Source organism: Chelonoidis abingdonii, chromosome 6 (genome assembly GCF_003597395.2).
Source record: "Chelonoidis abingdonii isolate Lonesome George chromosome 6, CheloAbing_2.0, whole genome shotgun sequence".
Classification (NCBI taxonomy): domain Eukaryota; kingdom Metazoa; phylum Chordata; order Testudines; family Testudinidae; genus Chelonoidis; species Chelonoidis abingdonii.
In genome coordinates, this window is record NC_133774.1 from 67,182,509 (window position 1) to 67,209,772 (window position 27,264).

Consider the following 27,264-nt stretch of genomic DNA (forward strand, 5'->3'; position numbering starts at 1 on the left):
TTTAAAATATAGAACTTCTGTTACGGTGGTGCTCAGGGTAAGCAGATTTAAAGGAAAACTGTAATTCATGTTAAAGATTTTTGAATCTCTTCATATAATTACAAAGAAGAAGAAACTTAGAAGCACTCATATATTTATATTTGACACAAACAGTAAGCCACCATCTTGCCAGTCTGCTGACTTACGCTTAGATTACGCCATTAAGAGACAGCATGTAAGAGTGCGTACAGAGGTCCACATTGTGGTGGAAGTCTTGAGAGAAGTTTTGGCCAGTTCAAACATTATCCCTTATGGGGCACCATCTGGCTTTCTTTTGGGGGATCCTAGTGCTAACTGTGACATAAATCTTGTGCAGTACCTGTACATCTCAGCCTTGCTGTGGCTGGCCCCTCAACAGTTTTGCACTTGTGTGCAGAAGTCCCATGCTCATGGCTAATTTTAAAAATATTTATCTCAGTAGGTGGGTCTAGAGCTCCTGCACTTCTAAAATTACCACCTCACTTAATGTCTCTCTGAGCCTGTGTTCTGTCTTTGTTCATAATGCACTGTAGAACCCTAACCACAAGATAGAATTAGAATCCAGCAAAGCCTAACATTGCTATTCTTGAAGTAATGTCTTCAAAGGAGTTGCATGGGTGTAAATGAAGGTAGAATTTGGCCATGAGCTTGAAGTGAGGGAGCCTCCTGTTAACCTCTATGCAGAAAATACCCATCCAGGTGATAGCAGTCCTAGGCATTAGATGTCAATATATCTGAGCACACTTCCATTACATGTTTGAGTACAACACTGCTGCACCTCTCCGCTGTCAACTATGGCACTGTTTGCTTTCTCATCACACCCTCTTCTCCTTACCTTCTTGTGTCTGTAGTAGTGAAGGCAGCCATCATGTTTCAGCACAAACCATCTCTTCCTCCAGCCCTTCAGTATCCCTGAGTGAGTTTGCTTGTGCAAATATCCTCGACATGTTGGCCTGGGAGTGTTGGGGCAGCGGCTAATGTCTGATCCAACCAAGAGGGTCAAGATATCAGGGCCTGAAATTTTTCATTACAAATATTTGAGAGTGTAGAAGAAATGGAAATAACAATTAAACTAAAGTAAAAAGTGTATCCTCCTTCCTTGTAGAAATATAAAACAAGGAATGAACAGAAAAAAAATCTGAACTCATTTTGTACTGGAGACAGCACTGTACCTTCAGGACCCAGTTTCTAAAGAAGCCCCTGAAGTTAGGCCTGCGCATTTTTCACGTGTACTCAATGAGGTTGCAAAACCTACATTTGAGGGGAAAAGCTGGTAACTGCATATATACCTGAAGGAGACACAATCCAAACCAGATTTGTGTGCAGAAATGTTAGTTCACACAAAAATGTTGTGGGTGCAGCTTAGGAAGCTCCTGTGAAACTTTAGCTTTTAATCTCTTAAATATGTTCCTTGGGAATTCTTTCTTTGCATGTAGGGGTCCTCCTGGATTGCCACAACTTCTGTCTCAACCATCCTCCAGGCTATGCAGTACTGGATATGTGCCCCATGTGCATTGTCCCTGCCCTCCCACCTGCTCCTTAATTGGCAGATGGGAATTGCTCAAAAGTGATGTTAGACTGCTAGGCTAACAGAAAATACATTTTCATGATCAGATTCTCCTATGCTATGCTATGATACTATTTTACAATAGCCATACAATACCTTGATGCTATCAGCACATGCATGTATTTACCCCCCGAAGACCTGAAATCCTTATTACACAGATGGAAATTCTAAGCAGCACCAGGACAGACAGTAATCCCTAAAAAAACCTTGAAAGCTATGACTATGAAACATTTTCATTTGCAAAATGTTTGCTGTTAAGGCTGCATCTTTTTATGGTGACAGCTGATGTTGGAAATGCTGCTGTTAAGTCAAAATTCAGACCATGGGGAATTTTCTTGGGTGAGTTAAACACCCCTCCACCTCATGAACAGGAATTTATCCAGGAAACAACTGGTGCACATTTAAATTTAACAGTATGAATCAGTCCTCTATATTTAAAGAACTTGCTATGCGTCAAGATAATTTTGACACTGTTTTGTGAAAACATTTCAATTTACTGAATTTTCCTTGAGCCCCTATAAAAATCTTATGTGGGAGAATTAAAAAGACTACAGCAGATTGACTCTCAACATGCAAACATGGATGTATTTTGATTTTAGTCACTACTGCTACAGGAAAAATATGAATGATTATTATCACTGACAATTTGTTTCTGCAAAATGCTGTGCCCTGAAGTAACCTTTCTGCTGTCCATACTAGATATGGGTCCCCAGTAACAAAGATATTGCTAATGGGTGCATAGATCCAGACTGTGAATTTTCCCCGTGAGGAAACATCAGACATAAATAGCATATTGGTGTCTCAGAGGCCCCTGTCAGCAGACATCTCTCTTTGAGGCATGAGTCCCAAAAGCCATATCACAGAATGTGCTCTTTGTCACATGACATTTTAGCTCAGGTTTTAATGATAGCAGAAGTAGATAATATTAGCATCTAGAGCAAGGATAAAATTGGGGTCTTTTATCTAAACCATATCTTTATCCTGTCATCAGGATATCTTTATTGTATCATCAGGTTCCAACTCCACTCATATCACACCCCTGATGTCAAACTCAGACACCCAAAGAAAGCAGAGATAGAATACAAAGTTTGTCTTCTTTCTAAATATTAGGAGGAATCAAGCTTGCAGTGTTTTCAAACATCACAGGAGTGGAAATTTTAACACTTGTCTGAGTTCCTTTCTGTGATTTGCTACCTCTCTCTCTCTCCTTTTAATTACAGAATGCACTCACTAACAATGAGACATTTGCAAAACATTCTTCTGAAGGGCATAAACAATGCAGACATAAGAACATAAGAATGACTATATTGGGTCAGACCAATGGTCTATCTAGTCCAGTATCTATTTTATGACAGTAGCTGGTGCCAGAGGCTCCAGAGGGAACAAACAGCACTAGGGCAGTTACTGAGTGATCCATCCGCTGTCATCCAGCCTCAGCTTTTGGCAATCAGAGATTTATGAACCCCCAGAGCATAGGGTTATGTCCCTGACCGTAACAGCCATTGATGGACCTATCCTTAATGAATTTATCTAATTCTTTTTTAAACCCAGTTATACTTTTGGCCTTCACAACATCCCCTGGCAACAAGTTCCACAGGTTGACTGTGTGTTACATGAAGAAATACTTCCTTTTGTTTGTTTTAAACCTGCTACTTATTAATTTCATTGGGTGACACTTGGTTCTTGTATCATGTGAAGGGGTAAATAACACTTTCTGATTCACTTTCTTCACACCCGTCATGATTTTATAGACCTCTCTCATATCTCTGTTCAGTAGTCTCTTTTCCAAGCTGAACAGCCTCAGTCTTTTTAATCTTTCCTTGTATGGAAGCTGTTCTATACCACTCGTCATTTTTGTTACCCGTCTTTGTACTTTTTCTAATACTAATATATCTTTTTTGAGATAGAGTGATCAGAACTGCACACAGTATTCAAGGTATGGGTGTACCATGGATTTATATAGTGACATGGTGATATTTTCTGTCTTATTATCTGTCCCTTTCCTAATGGTTCCTAATATTCTGTTCGCTTTTTTAATTGCTGCTGCACATCGAATGGATGTTTTCAGAGAACTATCCACAATCACTTCAAGTTCTCTTTCTTCAGTGATGACAGCTAATATAGACTCCTTCATTTTGTGTATATAGTAGGGATTATGTTTTCCAATGTGCATTACTTTGCATTTATTAACTCTAAATTTTGTCTGCCATTTTGTTGCTCAGTCACCAGGTTTTGTGAGATCCCTTTGACAGCATACTACCTCCTCAGACAAATCCTTAACTTGTGCCATTTATCTTTTATCCCAATATTTTATTTGTTTAAACAAAATTATCTGTTTTCAAACAAATATTATAGTCTATTCCAGAAAAGTCCAAAATATGTCATAGCAGCAATATTCTGAAGCAAATTTTTAAAATAGTTTTTAAAATCAGCTTCCCTTTTCTCTCATTCTTTAACTGTAGAGAATTTGTTTGGTAAACTGAGTAAATGAGAATAATTTTGCCTGTTTGTCCATTTCCCCATATGTTTTGGCAAGGCCTAGAAAAACAAGCGACTCTACACTCAATTTAGAGGGTCGACATCTTAAATTGCTAATTAAGTTTTCTATAGTGTCTATTCACCATCATGTCCAATTGCTCTCAGCACTGTACAATTATCCTGTCTCATGGAATTAGTGATGAGGTCAAGCTTACCCTTTCTTGCCAGATTTGCAGCTTGTGAATGTGGCATGCTGGTGACATCCGTTCCATTGACAGCCAACACAATATCCCCCACCTGAAGCCCTGCTTCCTCAGCCGCACTGTCTAGAAGCAAATAGGAAAAAATGATTTTATTTAGGGAAGGTACCACAATGCATATAATTCTGTTACATTAGAAATATTGTTTGTATTTTGAATTATAAACTTCTCTAATATTTAACAGAAATCTTGTTTCTCTTAAATATGAGGGGACTTGACTCCCTGTTCCTGCAGATATATATTGCAGTAAGTTCAGCCACTCTTCAACACAATTCTTTTGTCATGTGTTCACTGAGTTCATGAACATGTAGAGTCAGATTTTTTTAAGTGGACTATACTTGGTCTGTAAGGTTTTTATTATGCAAAGGACTCTGTGAAGATGCGGGGATCTATCTGTGCTGAGTTCCTTGGAGAGCCTAACTTTGTACCCCTAAAGTCCAACGCCTGTCTCTCTGATATATATGCATGAAAGCTATCTGCATATGCTAATTTGTAAGTTTACACGTGGAAAATCTTGGGCATAAAATCTTGGGTACACAAATTTTAAGGCCCTTTTGAAAGCGCGTACACACGTACACACACACACACACAATATTTTACAGCATCTCTCCCTTTACAAGACAGAGTATAGGACTGTTTAGTAAACATTCAATAAAAAATAAACCTCAAAGCAAGCCCATGCTTAGCCTAAGATGATGCATCTTCTCACAGAGATTTTTTTTCCTCCATCTTTTTTTAATTTTTAATTATTGTACCTTGTCCTGTGGGCATGAAACTATATGAAACACTTCAGAATCAAGAAGTGAAAGGGGGGATTTTTAATTCACTTTCAGATGAAAAATATCATGCTGTGCAAACACTTCCATTTGAGCAAGCCAAAAATGGTTTTAAAAATATTATCATTTTTAATACAGTGGAACTTCTTTTAGATAAAATCTTCATTGTCCAAAATAGGGTTATATCCTTTGCCACGAAACATTTACATAAACATTCACACTCTTACCTGAAATCCCAACCATCAGAATAAAGATCATCTCCCGTACTAGATTGGAATAAATAAGGTTCTGTGGTACTATACATCTAACACAGGGCTGAGGCAGGGGTGCTGGAACAACTTTTATAGTGGGGGTGTTGGCCAGTGAACCAAACTGTAAATCCTCTGTGTAATGGAAACCACTTCATGCCAGGCACAGCAGCATCCCCAGCACCCGTAGTTCCAGCACAAATGGGCTGAGTGTACTCAAACGACAGGCTCCCATTGACTGCAACGGGCACTGGATCAGGCTTCAAAATTGTACTCTGTATGCCAAGGGCTAAATCCTGCTTGCCTTATTTCTGTCATTACCCCTTTTTTGGGGACTACTTATGTGAGGAAGGCTAACAGGATTCTGCCCTAAATATTTTAAAACTCTTTTTCCTTTAAGAGAAAAAGCAACTGACACATGGACAGTAAAATTGTGGCTGCTTCAGAACTGTTATGGGATTACTTATTTGTTTATACATTAGTTCCTGAACACCACATGTACAAAAGGCTCGTGCAAATGCCAGCTAGGAATATAGGATAAGTTATATAAGCAGAAAATATGCTTCACTTAGGTACACTAATGCACGATCACTTAAATTCTACCTACTTGTGCCTCAGACTCATTTTTCTTCTTTTCACCGTGTAATTAAGCATTCCCAAATGTACCATGCAAAAAGGTTCTTCAGAAAAATCACTCTATGCTCTTATTGTTGAAAATACGTATAATTTTAAATTACCCAAGCACCATCATTTAGTAAATGTGAGCCTACAATATATTTCAGAGGCTGTTTATAAGCAGTGGGGAGCAAATTAGAAGGTTAATGGCAAGTAGTAGACACAGCAGTAGCATGAGTCTCTACCAATTTCAGAAAAATAAACTCAGATTATAGATCAGCTGTGTATAAAATGGCAACTCAGCCATTTTGAGTTGTATCAGGCTAGAAGATGCCATACAAGATTTTACCAGTTGAAAGGTCATTTAAGCCCACCTGTCTCCATCAGTCTTCTATTTCAAATGTTAAAAAAAAATCATAAGGGTTTCACATGCTATTCCTTAATACAATTAGTCACATTTTGAAGAAACAGAATTATAAAGCAATCTGGCCTTAAAGACTAGTCACTTTTTTTTTTTTTTTTGCAAACAACAAAAGTGTTTAAAAAAACCAACTTAATAGCAGAGATAGATAATTTACAGTAGCTATTTAATTTTTCAGTGGCTTTTGCCATACACAGTATTAGTGTTACTTCTCTATGTATTATCCATGATGTATGTGTTCTTCAGGCCAAAACTGTCCCCTAATCCTAGCCCCAGATACCTTACATAAACTCTTATTATGGGTTACATTCACTGATGGAAGAGGCCAGGAGGAATGTTTCTGCAGAGCAGAAGCAGGCAGAGCTATTTAGTACCAGAGAGAAGCAGCATCTCCTCTTATTATCCCCCTGTTGGGTAAGAGCAGAGGTGATTAACTTTGCATGTGTGGTGACATGAATTCTTTGTTTCCCAGCCTAGTGTCACAGCTGGGTCATGTGTGGTCAGAGAGACCAAGCCATTAGAGCCAGAGTCTGCAGTCACAAAACAGGAGTCAGGAGTCAGCTGGGTCAGGATGCTAGGGGAGCTGGAGCAGGAAACACAGGGCACATAGCCTAGAACAGGGTGGAGCACAGATGTTTGAACAGCTTCCTGTTCCTTCCTGCTGCTGTCCTAAGTAGGGCCAACAGACCAACCAGATGCTCTGGGGCTCCATCAATAGGTCTGCAGGGGCAGAGCCTCATAGTGGGGCTGGGTTCATGGGGCCCAGGTAAGCAAGTACCTGCAGGCTACCAGATGGTGTGTGGGACCATGGCTGCTCTTTTAAACCCTGCAGACCCAAGTCTGAGACCCACAGATCATGACACCTTGCAACCCTTTATGGCAACTAGCTGATGTTACCACATTTTCACTATTTCACCACATTTTCACTATTTCTAGCAATGATAGGCGCAAGTGGTAACTTGACATTTCTGCTAAAATTATCAGTAGTGAAATTATTAGCAATTCTGACATTTAGTTTTGTCATCATTCTGGTTCAGAGTTAACACCCCCTTGATAGAAGTGTAAGCAGCTTACAGTTCTCTCAAAATGACTGTTTCAAAATGACATCAGTGTCATTTTACACCTGATTAATACTGTCAAGATAATCTTCACAACAATCACAGCTAGTGATTTCATTTTTAAAAAGAATGGAAGCTTAGCTCTGGAGTAAAATTACATGGCAATTTCTGGAAATAGGGCAATTATGGGGCCATTTCAACCACCGTATAATCATATTATATATCGGGTCCTGTGCGTATGTGATTCAAAAGTCAAGTTTTCCTAGGCTTGCAATGTTGTCTAGCATTTGACCACTGACAGGACATATTAATTGTATATATAACATATAGATAAACAAAGCTATGATTTTCTAGGAGGTATACTGAAAAATTCATTTATTTACTTGCATACTACATTAGGAGATCATGGGATAAATTCTAGACAATATTGCAAAGGAAGTGTAATATAAATTATCCATTTCTAACATATTACTTTTTTCCCCACTGGATAAGCCTGTCCTTTGTATGGGAAGCTCTTCTACTCTGAAGGTTTTATTTTTAACATTTAATAAGCAGAACATTTACTCTGAGGCAACAGGCTAGAATGACTTTTAGAACTGAGCAGATGCTTCATGCACAAAGCATGACTGATAGATAAATCTAACTATTCAGACCTTAAGGCTTTGTCTGGGTTTCTGATTGAAGTCTTAAAGCTGGTAAGTTTTTGACCTTTTCTGCTATGTTCATGGTTCTGTGCATCGGCTTCTCTATACTCCATTTCTTTCTAGCAATCCTGATTTTTTTCTCCAGTGCAGTTTTAGTATGATACTGTTTGGTAGCACTACACAGATTGACTTGAATTTTACTTTTTAAGGGTTCTGTATGGTCAACAGATTTGCAGCCCTCTGAGGTTCAAACTCTAAAGTCTATATAAATTGGCTGCATGTCGGGCCATCATATTCAGGAGACAAGACAGTTTGGGATGTAAGGCCAGAAAAAAAGCCCAGCTGTACAGTTATTCTTGGTAAGGGCTTGTCTACACTTACATTTTATAGTGCTCTAACTTGCTGGTTCAAGGGGGTGAAAAAGCGCTAGTGTGGACAGGTTCTGAGCACTGGGAGCCGTGCTCCCAGCACTCAGCGCTATTCCCCTCATGGAGATGGATTACCAGGAGTGCTGGGAGAGCGTGACCACACTCACACTTCAAAGTGCTCCCGTGGCAGCGCTTTGAAGTTTCTAGTGTAGATGTAGGCTGTGGCTACACTTGCAGATGTAGAGTTCCAGGAGTTAAACTAGCCCTTGGAGACAGCAGCAGGGAAAGCGCTACTTTGTGTTCACACTGTCAGCTGCAAGCGCAGTGGTGTGGCCACATTAGCAGCTCTTGCAACGCCACAGAGAGCAGTGCATTGCGGTAGCTATCCCAGCGTGCAAGTGGCTGCAACGTGCTTTTCAAATCGGGGGGGAGTGTGACAGGAAGTGTGTTGTGTGTATGTGGGGGGAGAGACAGTGTGTTTTGAGGGGCACAGAGTGTGTCAGCATGCTGTCTTGTAAGTTCAAACAGCAGCAGGGGGAAAGGGGAAACCTCGACATCAGCCCCCACCCTCCACCTCTCTCTCTCTCTCTCTCATACACAAGCACAAACGCCCGCCTCTGTAGCAGGAGCATTCCACAGTAATGGTTTGCTTTGTGTCCTGGAGCAGATAAGCATACCGGCTGTCAGAAACAGAGCTTTGAAAGGGGATATCTACATGCCTGCAGCTGAATTCACGAGAGTGGCCACTTGATTTCAAGGGATTATGGGATGTTTCCGGAGGCCAATCACAGCGCAGTAATACAACACGTCGTCCACACCGACACCTGGGCATTTCAGCCAGGGCGCAGCAAGCTCTATGCTTCTTGTGGACATGGATTACCAGAGATGCTCCAGCTGTGTAGTCCAGGCGCTCTAAGTGCCTTGCCAGTATGGACACCTCAGGAGTTAGGGTGCCCGGGGCTGTTTTAATGCGCTCTAATTTGCAAGTGTAGCCAAGCCCATAGTCTCCTTCCATGCTACTGGGGCCACACAAACAGGGGATGATAATATACCCAGGGCTAGAATAACATTTATCGTGTAGCTCTGCCTGCATGCAGGAGGAGCAGGAGCAGATACTGGATGGTCATTCTTTTCCTCCCTGAGTTTCTGCTGTTTTATGTGGGAATAAGGAACCTCTTTTGTGCCTGGTCTGGTGGCTGGAGGAACTCTTACATTCTTGTGCAGTAAAGAGCTACCCACTGCCAAACTGATGTTTGTGCTACGAGCACAGTGGGTAGGACTTGCACAATTAAAGGAAATTCTCCTGTCCCTTGTTAGGCCTTTTGAGGCTAGATTTCACCGATCCTTGACTTGTTTTTTTGTGCATCTCCTCTTTGGGATTCTTGCCTGAATGGAAGGCAACTGGGGAAGATCTGTCCCGTGCTATAAATTGGGGGAATGTTCTTATCATAATCAGTGCATCTTCTATGTCAGTCCCAAGGGTTTAGTTGCCATTTATGGCAGTCAGACTAGCAGAGTTTCAGACCCCATCTTTGGGAAAAGGGTTGATTCAGGCAACTACATACAGCAGAAACTGGCTTTATTTGGCCACTTGTAAAGGAGAAGAATTCCTTCCAAATAAGGAGGGTGATAGCATCTGTGCTGTGAGACTTGTGGAGCTCCCAGCTGACTAGATCCCTTAGATAGCTTGCCACAATCAATTCATGGATCTTGTTAGCTTGTTTTCTTGAGTACTATGTAAGTCACTTTGGTATATTTTCATAATAGAAATTAACATGTACAGGCACCACTTACTGGTATCCACTTCAGTCACAAGGATGGGCTTTGAGAACTGGATTCGGAATCCCCAGGGGTAATCACCAGTTCCTTTTGCGATCCTCACTGTTCGTTCACGAACTGTAAAGTAAGGAAAAGGATTGACCTCAAAGACTCCCTTTATCTTTGCGAATCAAACTCAGTTGAACAAATAGACACACACTTTTAAAGCTTGCCATCGAAGTTGCATCTGCAAAATATGGGCTGAATTCTTGAACAAGTATAACTCCATCTCTTCCCAGGGCTATCATTCTTTTTTCATGCGGAAAACCTATTTATCTTCTGGAGATGTGTCCCTTCTTCCTCTTTGTGGCCTCTTTTCCCCTCCTTTCTCGTCCATAACCCCCAGTCTGACTCTCCAAGACCTTGATCCTACGTTGGGAGCTGCCAGCACAGACCCCTAAACCCATATGGACTGCCTTTAAAGTCAGTGGAATTCAGCATTGATACAGGAACCAGCCTCAATGCGAGGTCAGGATCTAAAACTTCTATTCAAATCCAAACCTGTCTCCCCAATAGCAATTGAAAAGGGATAGCGTTTAGTGGAACTTACACATCTCAGAAGGTCTGATTCATTAGGAAAATGTTATACTGATGAGTGGATTAAAAATATCCTAGAATGCACTCCTTAGAACTTCAGCTTTTAGTAGCTTGATTCCTTCACCAAGTATTTGTTTAATGGGAACCCATATTAAATTATTTATGATAGCTTCAAAGGTTACTTTACATTCAGGCAGATTGACTCTCTGTGTGTTAAAGGAGGGTAGACACTGCAATAAATATTGTAAATGGTGCGCTTTGGGAGAAATTCTAAATGTTTATGCCTATTTGAACTTATTGGATTCCTCCATTTCCTGCCCTCAGCATCAGTATTTGGGGCTGTGCCCATAGCTGGAGTTCTCTCAGCGTGACCATACATCCAGAGAACACCTAGACACACTGTGAGGACACTTTGTACTTGTAAGGTTAGAATGCTTACCTGCTACTGGCCTAGGCCTTTTGCTGAGACATCTAGGGCTATTATCCGGACTGCTGTCATCCCCTCTGAAAACCCACGAAGCTGAATGAAAGTTCTCTGTGTAGAAACCTCTCTCCTCATTTTCACTACGGAGACTCAGATCCACTGAATGGGCTTCCTCTGAGTTTACTGGGAAGATACAAATGGGAATAATTTAGTTTCACTGCCAAATTAAAAAAATGCCATATGTTTAAAAGGAGTGACAGCAAAGGATGGAGAATACTTGACACTTTATCATGCGAGAATGAGGATGGAAAAGGAAAAGGATTTTAAAAAATAAGGCTGTGTTCTTTTTTGATTCTTTGTTTACGTACAAAGACATTCTGAAAGGTTTTTATTTTTTCTTGTGTCAGGCAGGATGGGATTAGTTCATAGAAAAGACAAAGTAAGGGACAGGGGACATTGAAATTGGGCAGGGGGGAGGGGAATATATGAGAAAGAGAGCGAAGCTAACTATGAGTGGAAGGATGTGGGAGAGGGAATTAGAGCAAACAGACAATCAGCAAAGGAGAAAGAATGTCCAAATGTCCTATAACAGGGGTCGGCAACCTTCAGCACATGGCCCATCAGTGTAAATCTCTGGCGGGCCGTGACACATTTTGTTCACGTTGACCATCCTCAGGCACAGCGCCCCACAGCTCCCAGTGGCCATGGTTTGCTGTTCCCAGCCAATGACTGCCTAGGAAGGAGTACTGCAGAAAGTACTGCCTAGCTGCGAAATGACTGCCTAGGTAGGAGTACTGTGGAAAGAGATCTGGGGATCATAGTGGATCACAAGCTAAATATGAGTCAACAGTGTAACTCTGTTACAAAAAGAAGTGAACATCATTCTGGGATGTATTAGCAGGTGTGTTGTAAGCAAAACACAAGAAGTAATTCTTCTATTCTACTCACGCTGATTAGGCCTCAACTGGAGTATTGTGTCCAGTTCTGGACCCCACATTTCAGGAAAGATGTGGATAAACTGGAGAAAGTCCAGAGAAGAGCAAAAAAAATGATTAAAGGTCTAGAGAACATGACATATGAGGGAAGAATTAAAAAATTGGGTTTGTTTAGTCTGGAAAAGAGAAGACTGAGAGGGGACATGATAACAGTTTTCAAGTACATGAAAGGTTGTTACAAGGAGGAGGGGAAAAATGTTCTTCTTAACCTCTGAGGATAGGACAAGAAGCAATGGGCTTAAATTGCAGCAAAGGAGGTTTAGGTTGGACATTACGAAAAACTTCCTAAATGTGAGGGTGGTAAGCACTGGAATCAATTGCCTAGGAGGACGTGGAATCTCCATCATCGTCTAATCTACTCTTAAAAATCTCCAAACACCTGTCAGGGATGGTCTACATCCTTAGTCCTGCCCTTAGTGCAGGGGACTGGACTAGATGACCTCTCAAAGTCCCTTCCAGTCCTATGATTCATTTAAACTGTGCTGGCTTACAGAACAGGTCTTAATTTGGCCTATTATGTGCACACCTTTCTCTGCAGTCTTATTGGTTAGGAAACTGAGCATAGTTTCTGGAAATTTGGTATTATAATTCAGTACTGGAGGTGCTTGGAAACTGCAAAACAGCAGGAGTGTGTGGGAAGGAAAAAATCAGGAGCTAAAATAAGTGACATCACTCAAACAATGATTGAAACGTTTGACTGCCTGTTATATTTTTAGTGCTGTTGTAGCCATGTTGGTCCCACGATATTAGAGAGACAAGATGGGTGATGTAATATATTTTATTGAACCAACTTCTGTTAGTGGAAAAGACAAGCTTTTGAATTTACACAGACCTTTTGTTCAGGTCTGGGAAATGTACTCAGGGTGTACTCAGTTTCCGAGACCTGAAGAAGAGGTCTGTGTAAGGGCAAAAGCTTGTCTCCCTCACCATCAGAAGTTGGACCATTAAAAGATATTTTAAAAATATATCACTCACCTTGTCTTGCTATTATAATTTTGGCTCTTTTACACAGATAAATCATTATATTTACTTGTCCCATACATATAGGTTTATACTCTGTATATTTACTGACTGCTACACTTTAGTCCAAATTTGAATAAGTTTTTAATTGGACTCAGTGTTACATTTGTACTCGTGCAGGTTCATAAAATTATAATTAGTGACTCTCAAACATAGTATATCCCACTCCAAGTCAATACATTTCTATGATGACTTCTGCTGATCCTTCTTATTAAAAAACACCGCAGATTTATAAATATATATTGTAAGTGGCGTATTACAGTACACAGTATTTTTTTTTGTGACTGTCTTCTTGTTTCAGATTTTTGTTGCCTTCTCTTAAGTAATACACAACAACATTACTTTGACGGTGGAATGCCAAAAATAACAATACACATTGACCCACAAGTACACACCGACTTACCTTTGTGTTCTCCTCTTGACCACTGATTTCCCATGTGTAATCAGTACATTATCTCTGTGAAAATCCTGAGATTCTGAGCCTTTAAAGCATAGTGATCGTTGTTTATGTTCCACTGGATAATGTGTTTAAAATAGGGAGTTTCTTAGGAACAGATCTGATTATATGGATGAGTGATTCACTGGTCATTCAGTTACAAAGACAGCACTAATCAGCATATTGTTACATAAGCTGCAACATAAAATCTGTGCTGAAGTCTTATGAACCAGCAAGATATTATTTATGTATATGGCATAGCTGCATACACAGGACTGTGCTTAACTTCTTTAACATGGTAGAATATGGACTATTGATTGTGGTGTATTGAAAACAATGTTAAAATCATAAACTATCACTTTAAATTCTCAGGAGGTTTCCTGGTCCTGCTTGCAGGCTAGGGGACTCTGTAGGGAAGTGTATGAACCAGGGCTTCAGAAGTCAGTCTGCAAAGAGCCAGCCTAGAGCAAGGTGGGGTAAGTTGTGCCTCTCTGCTTTACAGAATAGATTTGAGTTGTGTGTGTTAGGGGTCTGGATTAAAAAATGAATTCAGTATTTGTGAAAGATGCCAGAATGGGACAGCTCTGAAAATTGTAGTTTTAGTCACAAAACAGGGAGAAGATGGGCAGCAGAGAGCAATCTTTACCAAACTGTTACATCAAAATGAGGGAATCTGGACTAGGGAAGTTATATTACTTGTGTATCTGGCTTGAGAATACTATATCCAGTATTTATGTCCACACTTCAAGAAGGATGTTGAAAAACTGTAGAAGTTTCAGAGAAGAACCACAAGAATGATTAAAGGATTTGAAAACATATCTTATTGTGAAGGAACTAAGGAGCTCAATTTGTTTAGTTCAACAGAAAAATGGTTGAAGGATGACTTGATCAAAGCCTAGAAGTACTTACAGGGGGATCAGAAATTTGATAATAGAGGACTCTTCAATGTCTGGAAGTTGAGGCTAGAAAATTAACCCTAGAAATAAGGTGCAATTTTTAACAGTGATGTTGATTAAGCATTGGAACAATTTATCAAGGACTGAGATGGATTATGCATCACAGGACATTTTAAAATCAATATTGGGTGTTTTTCTAAAAGCCATGCTCTAGTTTACCGCAACTATTGGCCTTGAAGCAGGAATTAATTCAAGGAAGTCTGGTCGCCTGTGTTATATAGGAGGTTAGACTAAACAATCCCAATGGTCCCTTCTAGCCTGATAGTTTATACATCTGTGAAAATGCTAGCTGTGACCTGGAGGGTATTCCCACAGGATGGAAGGATAATCAGCATGCTAATTCTATCTTTGGCTTCTCTACTGAACCTGCCAAAAAGTTGCCAATTAGTGCAAACTGTGATAGTGATTTTTGTGAAGTGGACATCTATCTACTAGGTAATGAGACAACTAACTCATTTCTCAGAGACACCTGCACAGCCATCAGAGGAGGTAGTAGAAATGTTGTACAAACTGACTATCCCCCAAATATTCAATTGTCTATGGACTTCATTGGGAAGTTTTCACATAGAAAGGTCATGTGCAGAACACTCAACCCTTACTCTTTCAAATACCAGGCAGTTTGTCCACTGAACCTTTTTAACAAGTGGCAATATCCCATATCTGCACCAATACCACTGACATGCTAATATCCAATGCTTCTGTATGAAGGATTGTTTCATATTTCTTCAGTAAGATAACAAAGTGCCACAAAACAATTTGCATTCTAGAACAGTCTCACTGACTGTATACAATGTTGGGCTGTATATTTAAAGATGTTATTATGGAATAGTCCCACGTAAAATGACAATGAGCCATTGTCCATCCAGCAGAAAACAGCTGAAGTAATTCAGGCATATTTAAGAGATAAGGGCAGGGTTTGCCTTGTTTAGCATGTATTTGAGGGCAGCATTACATGCACTTGTCATTTCAGAATTGAAAATATAAAAGTTAGACTTTTCTTCCTCAGTTCATGTTCAGCAAGTTATTTATCAGATGTATGTTACTCAGCATTTTCTTTAGCTCTGACAGATAGATTAACTATGTTTACAGATGTAAATGCATCATATCTACCGTCTTGTTATGCAGCAAATTTGAGCTGAGCAAGACTAACAATTTGAAGAGCACCAGATGTAACTCTGGACTGTAAAGTTGTCATTTTAAAGCACATCTTAGGCTATTATCATTTCCTGTCTAAAAATGAAGGATAACTTAGGCCACACACTAAACAACTGCCCTACCTGCTGGACTGGATATTTTATGTGTTATGTAGATTTTTGACAATAGTTCATATTTAATTATTAAGATTGTAGTAGCGTTCAAAGTGCACTAGAAACTTTCCAAACACAAGTGAAGACATAGTGAAGACGAAGGCCATATTCTGTGTTCCATTCCTGTCCCGCTCACATTACCCTGATGGTAGTAAATGGGCTATATACCTGAGGGGACCAGCCCTGGGAGAAATTCAGGAATGGATCTACACCACTCTCCATCACAGCATACCAAGAGTGGGTTAAGGAAGGAGGCGGGGCTGATCCAAGAGCATGCTGCACTTTGGCTCTTAACTACTGAAACGGCCACTGGGGTACATCACAGACAAGTACAAGTTAGAATTGTTCTGAGTGCATACACCAGAGAATGGGCTAAGAATACAGTGAAGTGCAATGATGGCTTAATGACACATTTCTCCCACTAAATCTATTCCTGAACCAAGTAGAGTTTGGGATTAATAGACTCTAGCCGACAACAGTCAGTCTAAAAATACCATAATTCATAATTAAGTGGGTCAGAGTCACTCATGGGTTCCACAGGCAACAGGCAGGGAGAACCAAGGTCAGGACACTTGATGGCAAAAAATTAGCCTGGAGGGAAGCATCAGTAGTGCAAGGCTCCTGCAACCCCGGCTCCAGTAAGTTGCAGTTTTGGATGTTTGTTCCTCTTGAAATTGGAGTGTATTTGATCTATGGAACATTACAATATACAAATGATCAATTCCCATTGAAACCAACGAAAGTTCTGCTGGCAAATTTTGCCCTGCTATGTGTGTTTATAGATGGTTGTGGTTCTTTTACTCAGGAGATTTGTAATAGATACCTTCACGTATCTTCAGAGCTAGTTTGGATCTAGCTTAGGTTGGTAACAGCTTGCAGCTTGCTTCTGTGTGACAGCTTTTGGTGGTCTATGTAAAATCAGTTAGTCATCTCAGTCCAGTTCTTAGTAGATATCTAAGACTCACTGACTTTTCACCTCCAGCAATTATCCCTCCAGTACAAGATTTGTAGATACAACATAAGCAGTGACAGAGTGAATTGTAATCATTCTGTGAATAAACTGAAGACATCAGTCCAAGGGCTATCAATCTTTTATGAGTACTTTCAGTAAATTCATTGTAGTAAGCCAGCAACCAAAACAACCCCAGTGACAAGTATTTCTGCTGGAAGTGGAGCAGTGTGTTCTGCACGTGGATAAAATTCTCTGTTCTTTAAAAGGATAAAAAGTTCATTTACCTGTTAAGACAGTTTGTTTAAATTAGCTAATATGACAAACAGAGGCAAAGCCAGTGTAGTGTGAGAAGTACAACATATGTTGTTTCCTAGCTGCGGAATCCATCTGCATGAAGCATAAATTCATTAAACAGCTCAATTTGAAAATTCTGCCCAAAGAAAATTCTGAAACAAAGAGCCAATGAGTTTGATGTACTCAGAAACATGTGAAAAGGTGACAAATTTCTTAATGAGACAGTGTGATGGGAGACTGTCTTCCTACACCATATCTCCTAATGGTCAGAGCACTGGTTAGTCATACCGCTTTTGTGGGTTTAAGTCCAGGGGTTGGTGGTAGGAGAACCCAGGCCTTCCTGTTCCTCCAGGTTTCATCCCAAGGCCCTAGGGCATGCAAGTTCAGGTGTGCAACCTGGACCAGGGTATGACCCAGACTAATCTCTGGGTTACAGCCCACAACTTGTCCTCCCAGGAGGGGAGTCAGGAGGTTCCCTTCTCATGAGGAGATACTCTGCTGTCTCTTTTGCCATGCTTGTGGTTCTGAGTTGAGGTCTGCTTCTGGAGGTGTGGGTCTCCCACTGGATTCCTGCAGGACCTACCAGTGCAGGTCTGCTCCCCTGGACTGACTGCCCTAACTGGGCTGTGCTGTGCCCTTTTAAGCTCTGCCTTCACTGAAAGCATACCTAGCAGGCACGGCTGGGCAAAGACTCTTGTGACCAGAACTGCTCCTTGTTCCCCTGTTCCCCAGTGTAGGGTTGGTATATCCCCCAGTTACAGGAATAGCTGTTCCAAGAGCAGAGGGTCAATGAAAGGCAATCCAGGTAGCAGGTCTTAGGAAAAAGGGCTTGATGAATGAATATAAGGATTATAGTGATGGGAAGAGGACAAGAGCAAGAATTCTACGTTATACATTTAGGACCAGCTCTACTACCATGCCCCTTGTGGAGCAAGCCCCACTGACTTTTTAATAAGACTACTTACACTTCAACTCAATGTGAGAAAGGGTGGAAAAATCTGGCCCTTAAACAGGCTTTTTGTTCCACTGTCATTCAGAGGAATGACAGAGGCGCCTACCTCATATGAAGGGGAAGAAGGAAACATAGCTCATTTGAATCAGATGGAATCACAAGAAGTTTGGGAAGGCATACTTCTTGTGTCTATTAATATGATTTATGTTTGTAACCTCAGTCATAATCCTAGTCAAAACAGAACTAGAGAAAAGCCTCAGGATCAGGAAGTTATTTCTGGTTTACAGTGTGTACCCAAGGATTAGACAGACATCCAAAATGAATGAAAAATTCAATTTTGAGGACAGTATCAATACACTCAGCAGTGTATTCTTCAGCAGTGAACAACAGAACCTCTCATGGGGTACATGGGCTGTGCAATCTGAAGATGAAATCTCCTTGGCTGACAGTTCTGATGGCAGTGTCAGTCATATAAGAGAAGAGGTACAATTGCAAGACCATTATGTACTTACTTGATATCTCAGTGATAGTGCTGTTTATGGAGCTCCCTCCAGTTGAACTGCACTTTTTACTGTCTTTGAATTGCTTCCGTTGCCTGGCCCATCGGTCAATTGCTTCTTCCTGGGAGCTGTCACTGGCTCTTGTATCTTTTAGCACTGGTTCACCGGGTAGCTCTATGGTCTTATTCACTTCTGACTTCAAATCTAAATTAAGATCAGATTTTATCTGAAAGCTAGATATGTGAGATATGACAGTTCTTCTACAAAATGTTCCGTCAATTATACCTTTTAAAAACTGAGCTTTTCCTCATTATAAATGATGAAATAATGTATATAACAATACTCTATTTGCAAATATATGAGAGACATAAAATAAAAATAGCAAATAGGATTTTAAATAGTCATGGGCCACATTTAAAAAAAGATATCCAAGGTGTATATGAAAAAAAACGTGTGTGCGTAATTGTCATGCTTGTAAAAGCAGATTGTGCATGCAGATAGCTAGTTAAATACCTACATAGCCATCTGCCTGGATAATCCCTCAATTTGCAAATACAAGCATGTTAATTGCACGTGCAAAGAGATCTCTGCATTTATGTGTATGTGTAAAGCACGTCTCAGGTGCCCTTATTTAAAAATTTGGCCTTAAAAATATAACTAGGAGGAAAAGCATTTAGGAAGATGATACAAAACTGACATTAAAATACTTCCAAATTAATTTATTTCTAAGCAAATTATAAATGTAGTAGTACTACTTTATTGCTATCTCAGACATTAAAAACAAATCTAGAAATAAAGACCCTGGGTAGATTCATTTCCATAAGTGCAAGGGTGCTAGCTGCATCCATTTACACCTGGGAGGACAAAGATGCCTGAGCAGAGAGGGCAGGTAGGATTACCCAGGAGAGGGTAGCACTGGGGAGACTTGATCTAGCTGTAACTCCACTGGAGATGAGCTGAATGAGTGCCTCTTCCAAGTATCATTGTCCCAACAGCCTCTTTACACGCTTCTAAATCCCTGAATGATCAAGGTTTATGCCACTGTGCCTCTATTCCAGACAGACATTCTGCTGAGTGGCAGGAAACTAAATTCTACTAGGGTAGCTTGTTTAGTGGCAAATGATGGGAATATTTTTGATATAATTTAATGTTTGAAAAAACTTTTCCTCCATACATTTTATATCCTTAAAATGATAATTTAGTTTCAATTACATTTTGAAAACAACTATTCGAATTAAGAAAGCTTTTTTCTGTGTGGCATACTTTAAAGATAACATATTATCTGGAACGCTGACGCTAGAAATATTTGTTAGAGCTATCATTTCATTTCAACATTTTAAATTGAAATGGGATGATTTGATATTCCTGAACTGAACTGGTTTGGTTTGTTGAACCAAATCAAAATGTTTAGTGTTGGATCGATTCAATATTAAACTATGTCTGCCTGAGCCATTGTGGTATGTCATGTCAGCTATACTTTATGTGCTTCACACCCCTATTCTCTTCTCTGAGTTGGTCTCCCTGGCCAGACTATATGTTCCATGATGAATTGAAATCACTGATATCCCATGATACATTGTTGCAGCTCATTCAGAGGGAAGATTACATTGCGTCATATGATCTCCAACCTGAGATCCCACCCCAGAAGGAGAATAGGGGTATGAGTTACCATGGCAGTTGAGGCAGGCAGACACAGATTAATGTTAAATTGACCCAAAATGAAATGTGTTGATATAGTTTGACAAAACAAAAATTTTTTGATTTGAATAATCTGATCTGAAACTAAATATTTTCTTTCAATTTTTCCAACGGAATTTTTTTATTTTTTTGGAGGAGAAGGTTGGGAGGCACAAAATGTCATTTTCCTACAGAAAATTTTGATTTTGCAGAAACCATAATTTCCATTGAAATTTTTTCTAATGGAACATTCACAAGCAGCTTTATTATTTATGTTATAAAAATTGATACAACTTGGTTTTCATGTACAGAATGGAAGCCGAAAGATTAAATATTAATATTAAACAAACAAACAAGGATATTTCCCCATAACCAGACCTTGTTCTACCTAGCCATTGTTGCACATGCTACTCTTCATTAGTGCTTATTACAACATTAGATGGTGGTATCTTTTCTATGTCATGGAGGTACAACAGCACTAGATTACGGTGTTGGGGGGCTGTTTCTTTTTTTTTTTTTTTTTAACTTTGGAAGGCCACCATGGGTTTAAGGACAAATATAGTAATTCACCTATTCAAAGTTTTGCCAGGAAACATGGGAACTGCTGCTTTGTTTCAATGGTGATCTATAAATAAAATCCTGCTGCTACCAGGAAAAGTTAATAAAACTAGAGGAAACATATTACTGGAATTTTATATGGCCTGGACTTTTTTTTCTCCTCCCTCTTTTCTAATTTTTTTAATTGAAACTGCCATATGTGTCCCTTTCAAGTACCATTCTGTTGTGGGTATGGCAGGCGACATACTGCCTCTCTATCTGCAGACTGTTCAATGAAATGGCTGCACTTAGCCAGCTGCCGGATGGAGCAGGATGTTGCCATATCCTAACATGATTAAGTGCCTGATTCTGTGACCATTATTTATGCTATATAGTATCTTACTCCACAGTAAAATCAATGGGAGCACTTGCAGATTAGCATACTATTCCTCGCAAACGTATGTGGTAGAATCAGGATCTTAAGAATTATTTTGGATTCAGAGAAGAAAGAAAAGGTCACGCTTTTCAGGCCATTCAAAAGGACTTCTAACAATCGAATGTGTGGCCCTGAGGCAATTTTGCCTGTGTTTCTGGGGCATTATTTCAAACAAATTCAAGGGAGGGCAAAGTTGTGTCAGCATATAGAACATTACATTGTATCCTGCAAAGTTGGGAGACTGGGTTGGAGGGTGGTGGAAGACATGCTGGAACACATAAGCCTATGAAAAGTCAAGCTCCCTGATTTACCCTTGTCACCAAACAATCGCTTGGCCCCCTCCCTTGTTTTGGTCTGTAATGGAATGTTAATTTTATATAGGGCACTATTTTCAACAGTGCATTGCACTGATCTAACTCTGCTCCCATTGAAGTTAATGGTAAAACTCTCAATGGGCACAGAATTAGACCAATGCTGAGCATTTGAAAATCTAATTTTAAGTGTGTAACGTTATATATATCTAGAAAAATTTAAAACAGAATTAAGGAGAGACCATGGTAACCACATTGGAAGTTATAAAATTAAACAAAAATAAATGTCAGCTGAATTTCCTAAGGATGCTCTATATATAGTTGGTAACAACTCAAAACTGTTAAGGAAAGGAACTAGACAACTCACTTTTACATTGCTATGTTTAAATTGTTTAATTGTTACCTAGGTATTCTTATGGGATGTATGGATGGTAGAAAGGAAGATAAATAGGAAATTTCAGAACAGATGCAGCATCTTGTTTAAAAAAATATTTCTCTGTACCCCATTTTCTCAGTTAGGTAGAGAGAGGCAGAAGGGAAGTCAAATGATTTGATTAAGGTCATCTAATGTGCTGAAGGCTCAGCCAAGATTAGAACCAGGATGTGCCTGGCTTTCAGTCTTTTGCTGAGGTCACTAGACCACATGCATTCTTAAACATACTTACATGGTTTCTAAATACAGTACAGAGCTCTGAGGACATGTCTCATGGCACCTATATTAATCCTGCTCTGGTATTTGCTTTACTCACTAGGAGGATCACATTGGTACACTGTTTTGTTAGGATATGTCAAACTCTGTGTAGCAAAGCTGTTATAAAGGGGTCTTTTTTTTAATAAACTACTGGCCTACCTGATTCTACAGAAAAGGGAGTAGTGAACAGAGTACAATCAAATAACTAAACATACCACCAGGGAGATGACAGAATGGGATTAAGAAGCAGGATGATCCTTGTATATTAATAATTCACCTCTGTTTTTTCCAAGCTATCAGTCACCAAAACACAAAGGGCTTAGCATATGCAGCATATGCAAAAGTATTAATTATGCAGAGAATTCTGGAATGCCTACCTTTTTGACTAATCTGCTTTCTTGGTGACATTGGTGTGTCTGTGTTCTGGCAGCAATCCTTTGTCTCACATTTTTCCTCCATTTCTTCAGAGCTGGATTTAACTAATTGCTCTATCTGACATGCTACAGGCTCTGTTCTTAAATGATCAGATAATTGGCTTGTTATCTCTTGTTCACTGCAAAGGTTTTCTTTTGTTTCTTTGGTAAATGTACCCTCAGTGAAAACTTGCTTATCTTCAGGATGCATTGAGGAGCTGGACATTGAAGTAATATGTGTGGGATCATCACGGAAATTGGCTTCATCAGGAATATTCCCGGATATGTCTCGAATCTCAGAAAAACTCTGTAATTCATTATCTATATCTGACTCCTCAGCATCCAACAAAGGGGACATAAATGATTTTTCTCGTATGTTGCAGGGTAGCTTAGGCTCATTTTTTATCCCAGAGCCACAGGAATCAGCTGTCCCCTTACTGTTGCCTTGAATGATAAGCCTTCGTTCTCGCTCTCCAGTTATTACAGTCATCACTGATCCTTTCCGTTTCTTTATTGTCACCCCAGGCTCTGTAGTAGCTGGATGAACATTCTTCCTTGGCTGTAAAGTTGAATGTTGGCTTTGGACACAGTCTATGGCTACTGTATTAGCCATGCTTTTGTCACTAACATGGTCATTTGAAGGACTTCTGGAAGGAGAAGGGACTTGAAATATCAGGGCTTTATTCTGTACTTCAACATGGCCTTGTACAGCAAAGTGATGATCACTCTCTAGTGTCTCCTCATCAAAACCACTTTCTGTAAACTCAGTGTGTTCATCACATAGAGCAAGGTTCTGCAGAGGCTCTGAGTATCTATGCTCCAGTTTCTGTTCTACACTTGAATTGATGCTGGAATGAAATGTTTCCACTAATGTCTCTTCTATTTCTTTACAGTCCCCTATATAGTCTTCATAGTGAGTCAAGAAGAAAGCATCATCTATACTTCCTTCTGGCTCAGAATGGTAAATGGTCATGTCATGATTGTAGGAGGTGAAGGCATATTGATAAGATTTGAGAGCTCCCAGACTGCTGAATGATGTGAAGCTGGAACACTTATAAAGTTCTGTACAGCTGGTATGAATCTGAGTATTCTTGCTGTAACCATCTACTGCTTTGGCCTGCTTGGGCAGTACTTTTAAGGATAAAGATGGCAATGAATAAAAGCCAGAATCCCTTCTGTGGTCAACTGGTGACAATACATCAATGGTGGCATCTGGAAAAGACTTTCTTCTAACTGCTTTTGTCTCCAGGTGTGATGCTAACATAGTATTCCTTATGTCAACAAGACTGTTGTTTCTTATTTGCCCTGCTTCACTGGTCTCATCAATAGGTTCCTTACCAAAGCTTTTTTCACTTGAACCATTAGTATCTAAATGACAACCCCCATTATAAGTAAATTCTGAGAAAATTATCTTGTCTTTACAGAAATCTTCCTTTTCACTGGCAAGATCTTCAGTCCCAGGTTCCTTCTGTTTACAGATATGATTTCCTTCCTCCCAAGCTGGTAAGACTGCAGTCAAGGTGTCAGGCTCTTTTCTATTACTAACTGGGAGTAAGGATGCAACCTCTGTAGTGGTATCTAAACATATTTCTTTGCTGTCAGCAAACTCTTCAGGTGGAGGAAGAAGTAGATACCAGTCTGGACATGTATAGTTTGTAAACGACTCTTCCTTTTCGTGAAGGCTAAAATCTGACTCATAATCAGTGCTGCAAGATATCTCTGTTACAGAATAGTCTGTATCATTGGAATAAATGTTTCCATATTTCCTGCTGCAAGTTTTGCCACGTGACTGTGTGTGTTCCCCTGGTTCTATATGAATTATTGGATCCTGCTTTCTATTGTTGTATTTCACTTTAATTTCCTTTCCTACAATGCTTACTTTCAATGAGGTGTTCTTGTTGCTGGCAATTTGTATTTTGTGTTTAGAAGATGCCTTGTAATTCTCATTGTCATCTATAGAATGGTCAGTTGATGGATCCTGACACTTATGGCACTTAGAGTAGTGGCTTTTCTGATATTTCTTGTCACGATACCACTTTCTGTTCTTTGGACATTTCCTTTTCTCAATTACAAGGCTTGTTCCAGAATCAAATAAGCCCGTCTTAATTTCTACATTCATATTAAAATCACTACATTTTAATTCTGCAGTAATTACTTCACTAGCCAAATCAAAGGGCGCTGCAGAGCTTGAGTTGTGCTTCAGTGTAATTTTTCCTGTTGATAAGGCTTCTGATTCACTGAAGGTTACCACTGCTAGGACCTCTTCCTGCTGATGAGAGAATGCTGGTGGAGGGCAATCTTTTTCCTTCCCTCCTTCTTTTTCACTGTCATCTGTATTTTCTTGTTCTTTATCTTCACATGCACCTGAGTTATTCTGTTGCCCAGCCATTGGTGTACAAGAGTGATCTTTCCTGTTTTCTTCGGACCTCTCCATGTCCACTAGGTCCTCATCTGCTTTATTTTTAAGGCCTTTTACATTTTGCTGGCATTTACAAATGGCTGGCAAATGTTCATCTAAATTGGAAAAAAGGAAGAAAGGCTTTTGCAGTGGTTTATGTAAGCAGCATCTTGAAATGCATTATAAGGCCTTACAGTGTTTTTCATATTTAATGTTTATGTCACTGACAGACTATACTTTAGAAATACTGTATACACTATAAGAACTGACCTATATTTCTTCTTCTTAGTATCGATTGACTACACATTTTATTTAACTGTTAATTGTTTTATAATATAAAGCCAAGTAAACAGTGTATCTCACACTAAGAATCAGCCTACCCACATGAAATTAGTAAGAACCATACAATTTTGTCTTTAAAATGCTCAAACATGAGATTTTACACAGTACAAATGTACTATGCTATAACATGCTTATTTAGAAAGATCTACTTTTCTTTCTCTCTCCCCCTGGGATATTTGTTCCTCTTCTCAGCACACACTGGAACAATCAATATCCTATTGCATGGTTGCAATTCTGGGTACATTACATGAGAGTTGTACTTATTATAATCCTTTTACAGATGAGCAAACAAGGAGATTAATTAATTTAGTCAAGCAAGTCAGTAGCAAAGTACCAGGCATTATAATGTTCTAACTATTAGATAATATTGTTTCCCAATGGGAGTTGTACTGTGCAAGTTGTACTGTGCAAGATTTAATGTGTAAATTACATGAAAATCTGTCTTGTTTGAGCCCTTTTCTAATAGATTTTAAATAGCAAGGACAATAGATTATAGTAACATCTACTTAACCAGGATTAGTTCAGCTATTATACTTCATTAATTTTCAGAAATATATTGTTCTCATTTTTGTCCATACTATAATTTCTACACACAATAAGTCTGAAATAAATTTGGGATATTTAAACACCACCACTTATGCCTGTACATTCCCAGAAAGAGACAGGTTAGCAACACAACAAGAAATCAAGTCTCAGGAAGCAATCACCTCTGTTTATAATTATTTAATATGGATGTCTTGGCATAAGCAGAAAACTAATAGCCCAGGCAGGAAATAGTTTTAGGGAACTGAGATGTACTGATATTCTGTCTTTAATCTTGTTTTAATTATGTTGCTATAACTCAAGTATTTCTAGAAAATGTCTGGAAAATGACCAGCTGAGACGCTTGTGCTATACATTCAAACTAACCATTTCATGAACTTACATTCTTTGACATCTGAGCTTTTTCGGCCCTTGCAGCTTTTTCTTCTTTTTCTGCTCATTTCTGAAACCTGAGGACATCCAGAGTTTTACTCTCCTTGGTGGGAAAAAATAAAAATAAAAACCACTGAATCATTAAAATTATTCCCTATTCAACTGCAAGGTTGCTTTCTGTTCTCTAACTTGGCTTCTCTTCCTGAGTCCATAAGTCCACTGACTGGAATTCTGAATTGGAAACAGGAGCTTGAGCATCTAGCTGTTTCACTTGGTCATTCAGGGCCAGATTTTCAAATCTATTTAGATACTAGGGTGACCAGATGTCCCAATTTTAGGGTCTTTTTCTTATATAGGCTCTTATTATCCCCCACCCCATCTCTATTTTTCACACTTGCTGTCTGGTCACCCTATTAGATGCTAAGGATGCAGATAGGGCCTAGTTGGATTTTCAGAGGCAAAGTCACAATCTGATACCTGGTTCCTTCCTTGTTTTAGGATGTGTGGTGGAAATAACTCCCAACAGCCTCATACCTGATGCAGCTTACTTCCTCATCAGTGCTGGGGGTGCAGTGGAGGTGGGAGGGCTGAGCCAAAGCTCCATCCACTCCTTGCCCTAATAGGGTGACCAGACAGGAGGCTGCTCTCCCACAAAGGCTGCTACCCACAATGTGGGTAGTCCACGCAAGGGAACAAGAGAACAACTTATATCACCGTGTGCGTATGCAGTGTAGTTATAACCCTTTTTGGACTCACACAGGAAAATGATAAAAGAAAAAAACATCCTATCACCAGTGGGTGAACACTTTTCACAAAGCGATCATTCCATATATGACCCATTAATCCTCATCTTCAAAGGAAACTTGCACAACACTTTCAAAAGACGAGCCTGTGAGCTCT

The 27,264-nt window shown here is 39.6% G+C and overlaps 1 protein-coding gene across 1 annotated transcript in view; it reads right to left on the reverse strand.

Annotated features, from left to right (window-relative positions):
- Positions 1-26,457, reverse strand: part of LOC116815271 (uncharacterized) — a 49,805-nt gene extending 23,348 nt beyond the window's left edge. Inside the window, exons 1-7 of the mRNA XM_032763479.2 lie at positions 26,375-26,457; positions 22,674-25,223; positions 18,657-18,848; positions 11,248-11,415; positions 10,248-10,349; positions 4,279-4,389; positions 854-1,032 (exon numbers count right to left, since the gene is read on the reverse strand). Of these exons, the coding sequence (XP_032619370.1) occupies positions 854-1,032; positions 4,279-4,389; positions 10,248-10,349; positions 11,248-11,415; positions 18,657-18,848; positions 22,674-25,223; positions 26,375-26,432 (3,360 nt within the window). The 5' untranslated portion in view covers positions 26,433-26,457. The remainder of the gene's footprint in view (positions 1-853; positions 1,033-4,278; positions 4,390-10,247; positions 10,350-11,247; positions 11,416-18,656; positions 18,849-22,673; positions 25,224-26,374) is intronic.
- Positions 26,458-27,264: the final 807 nt, after the last annotated feature.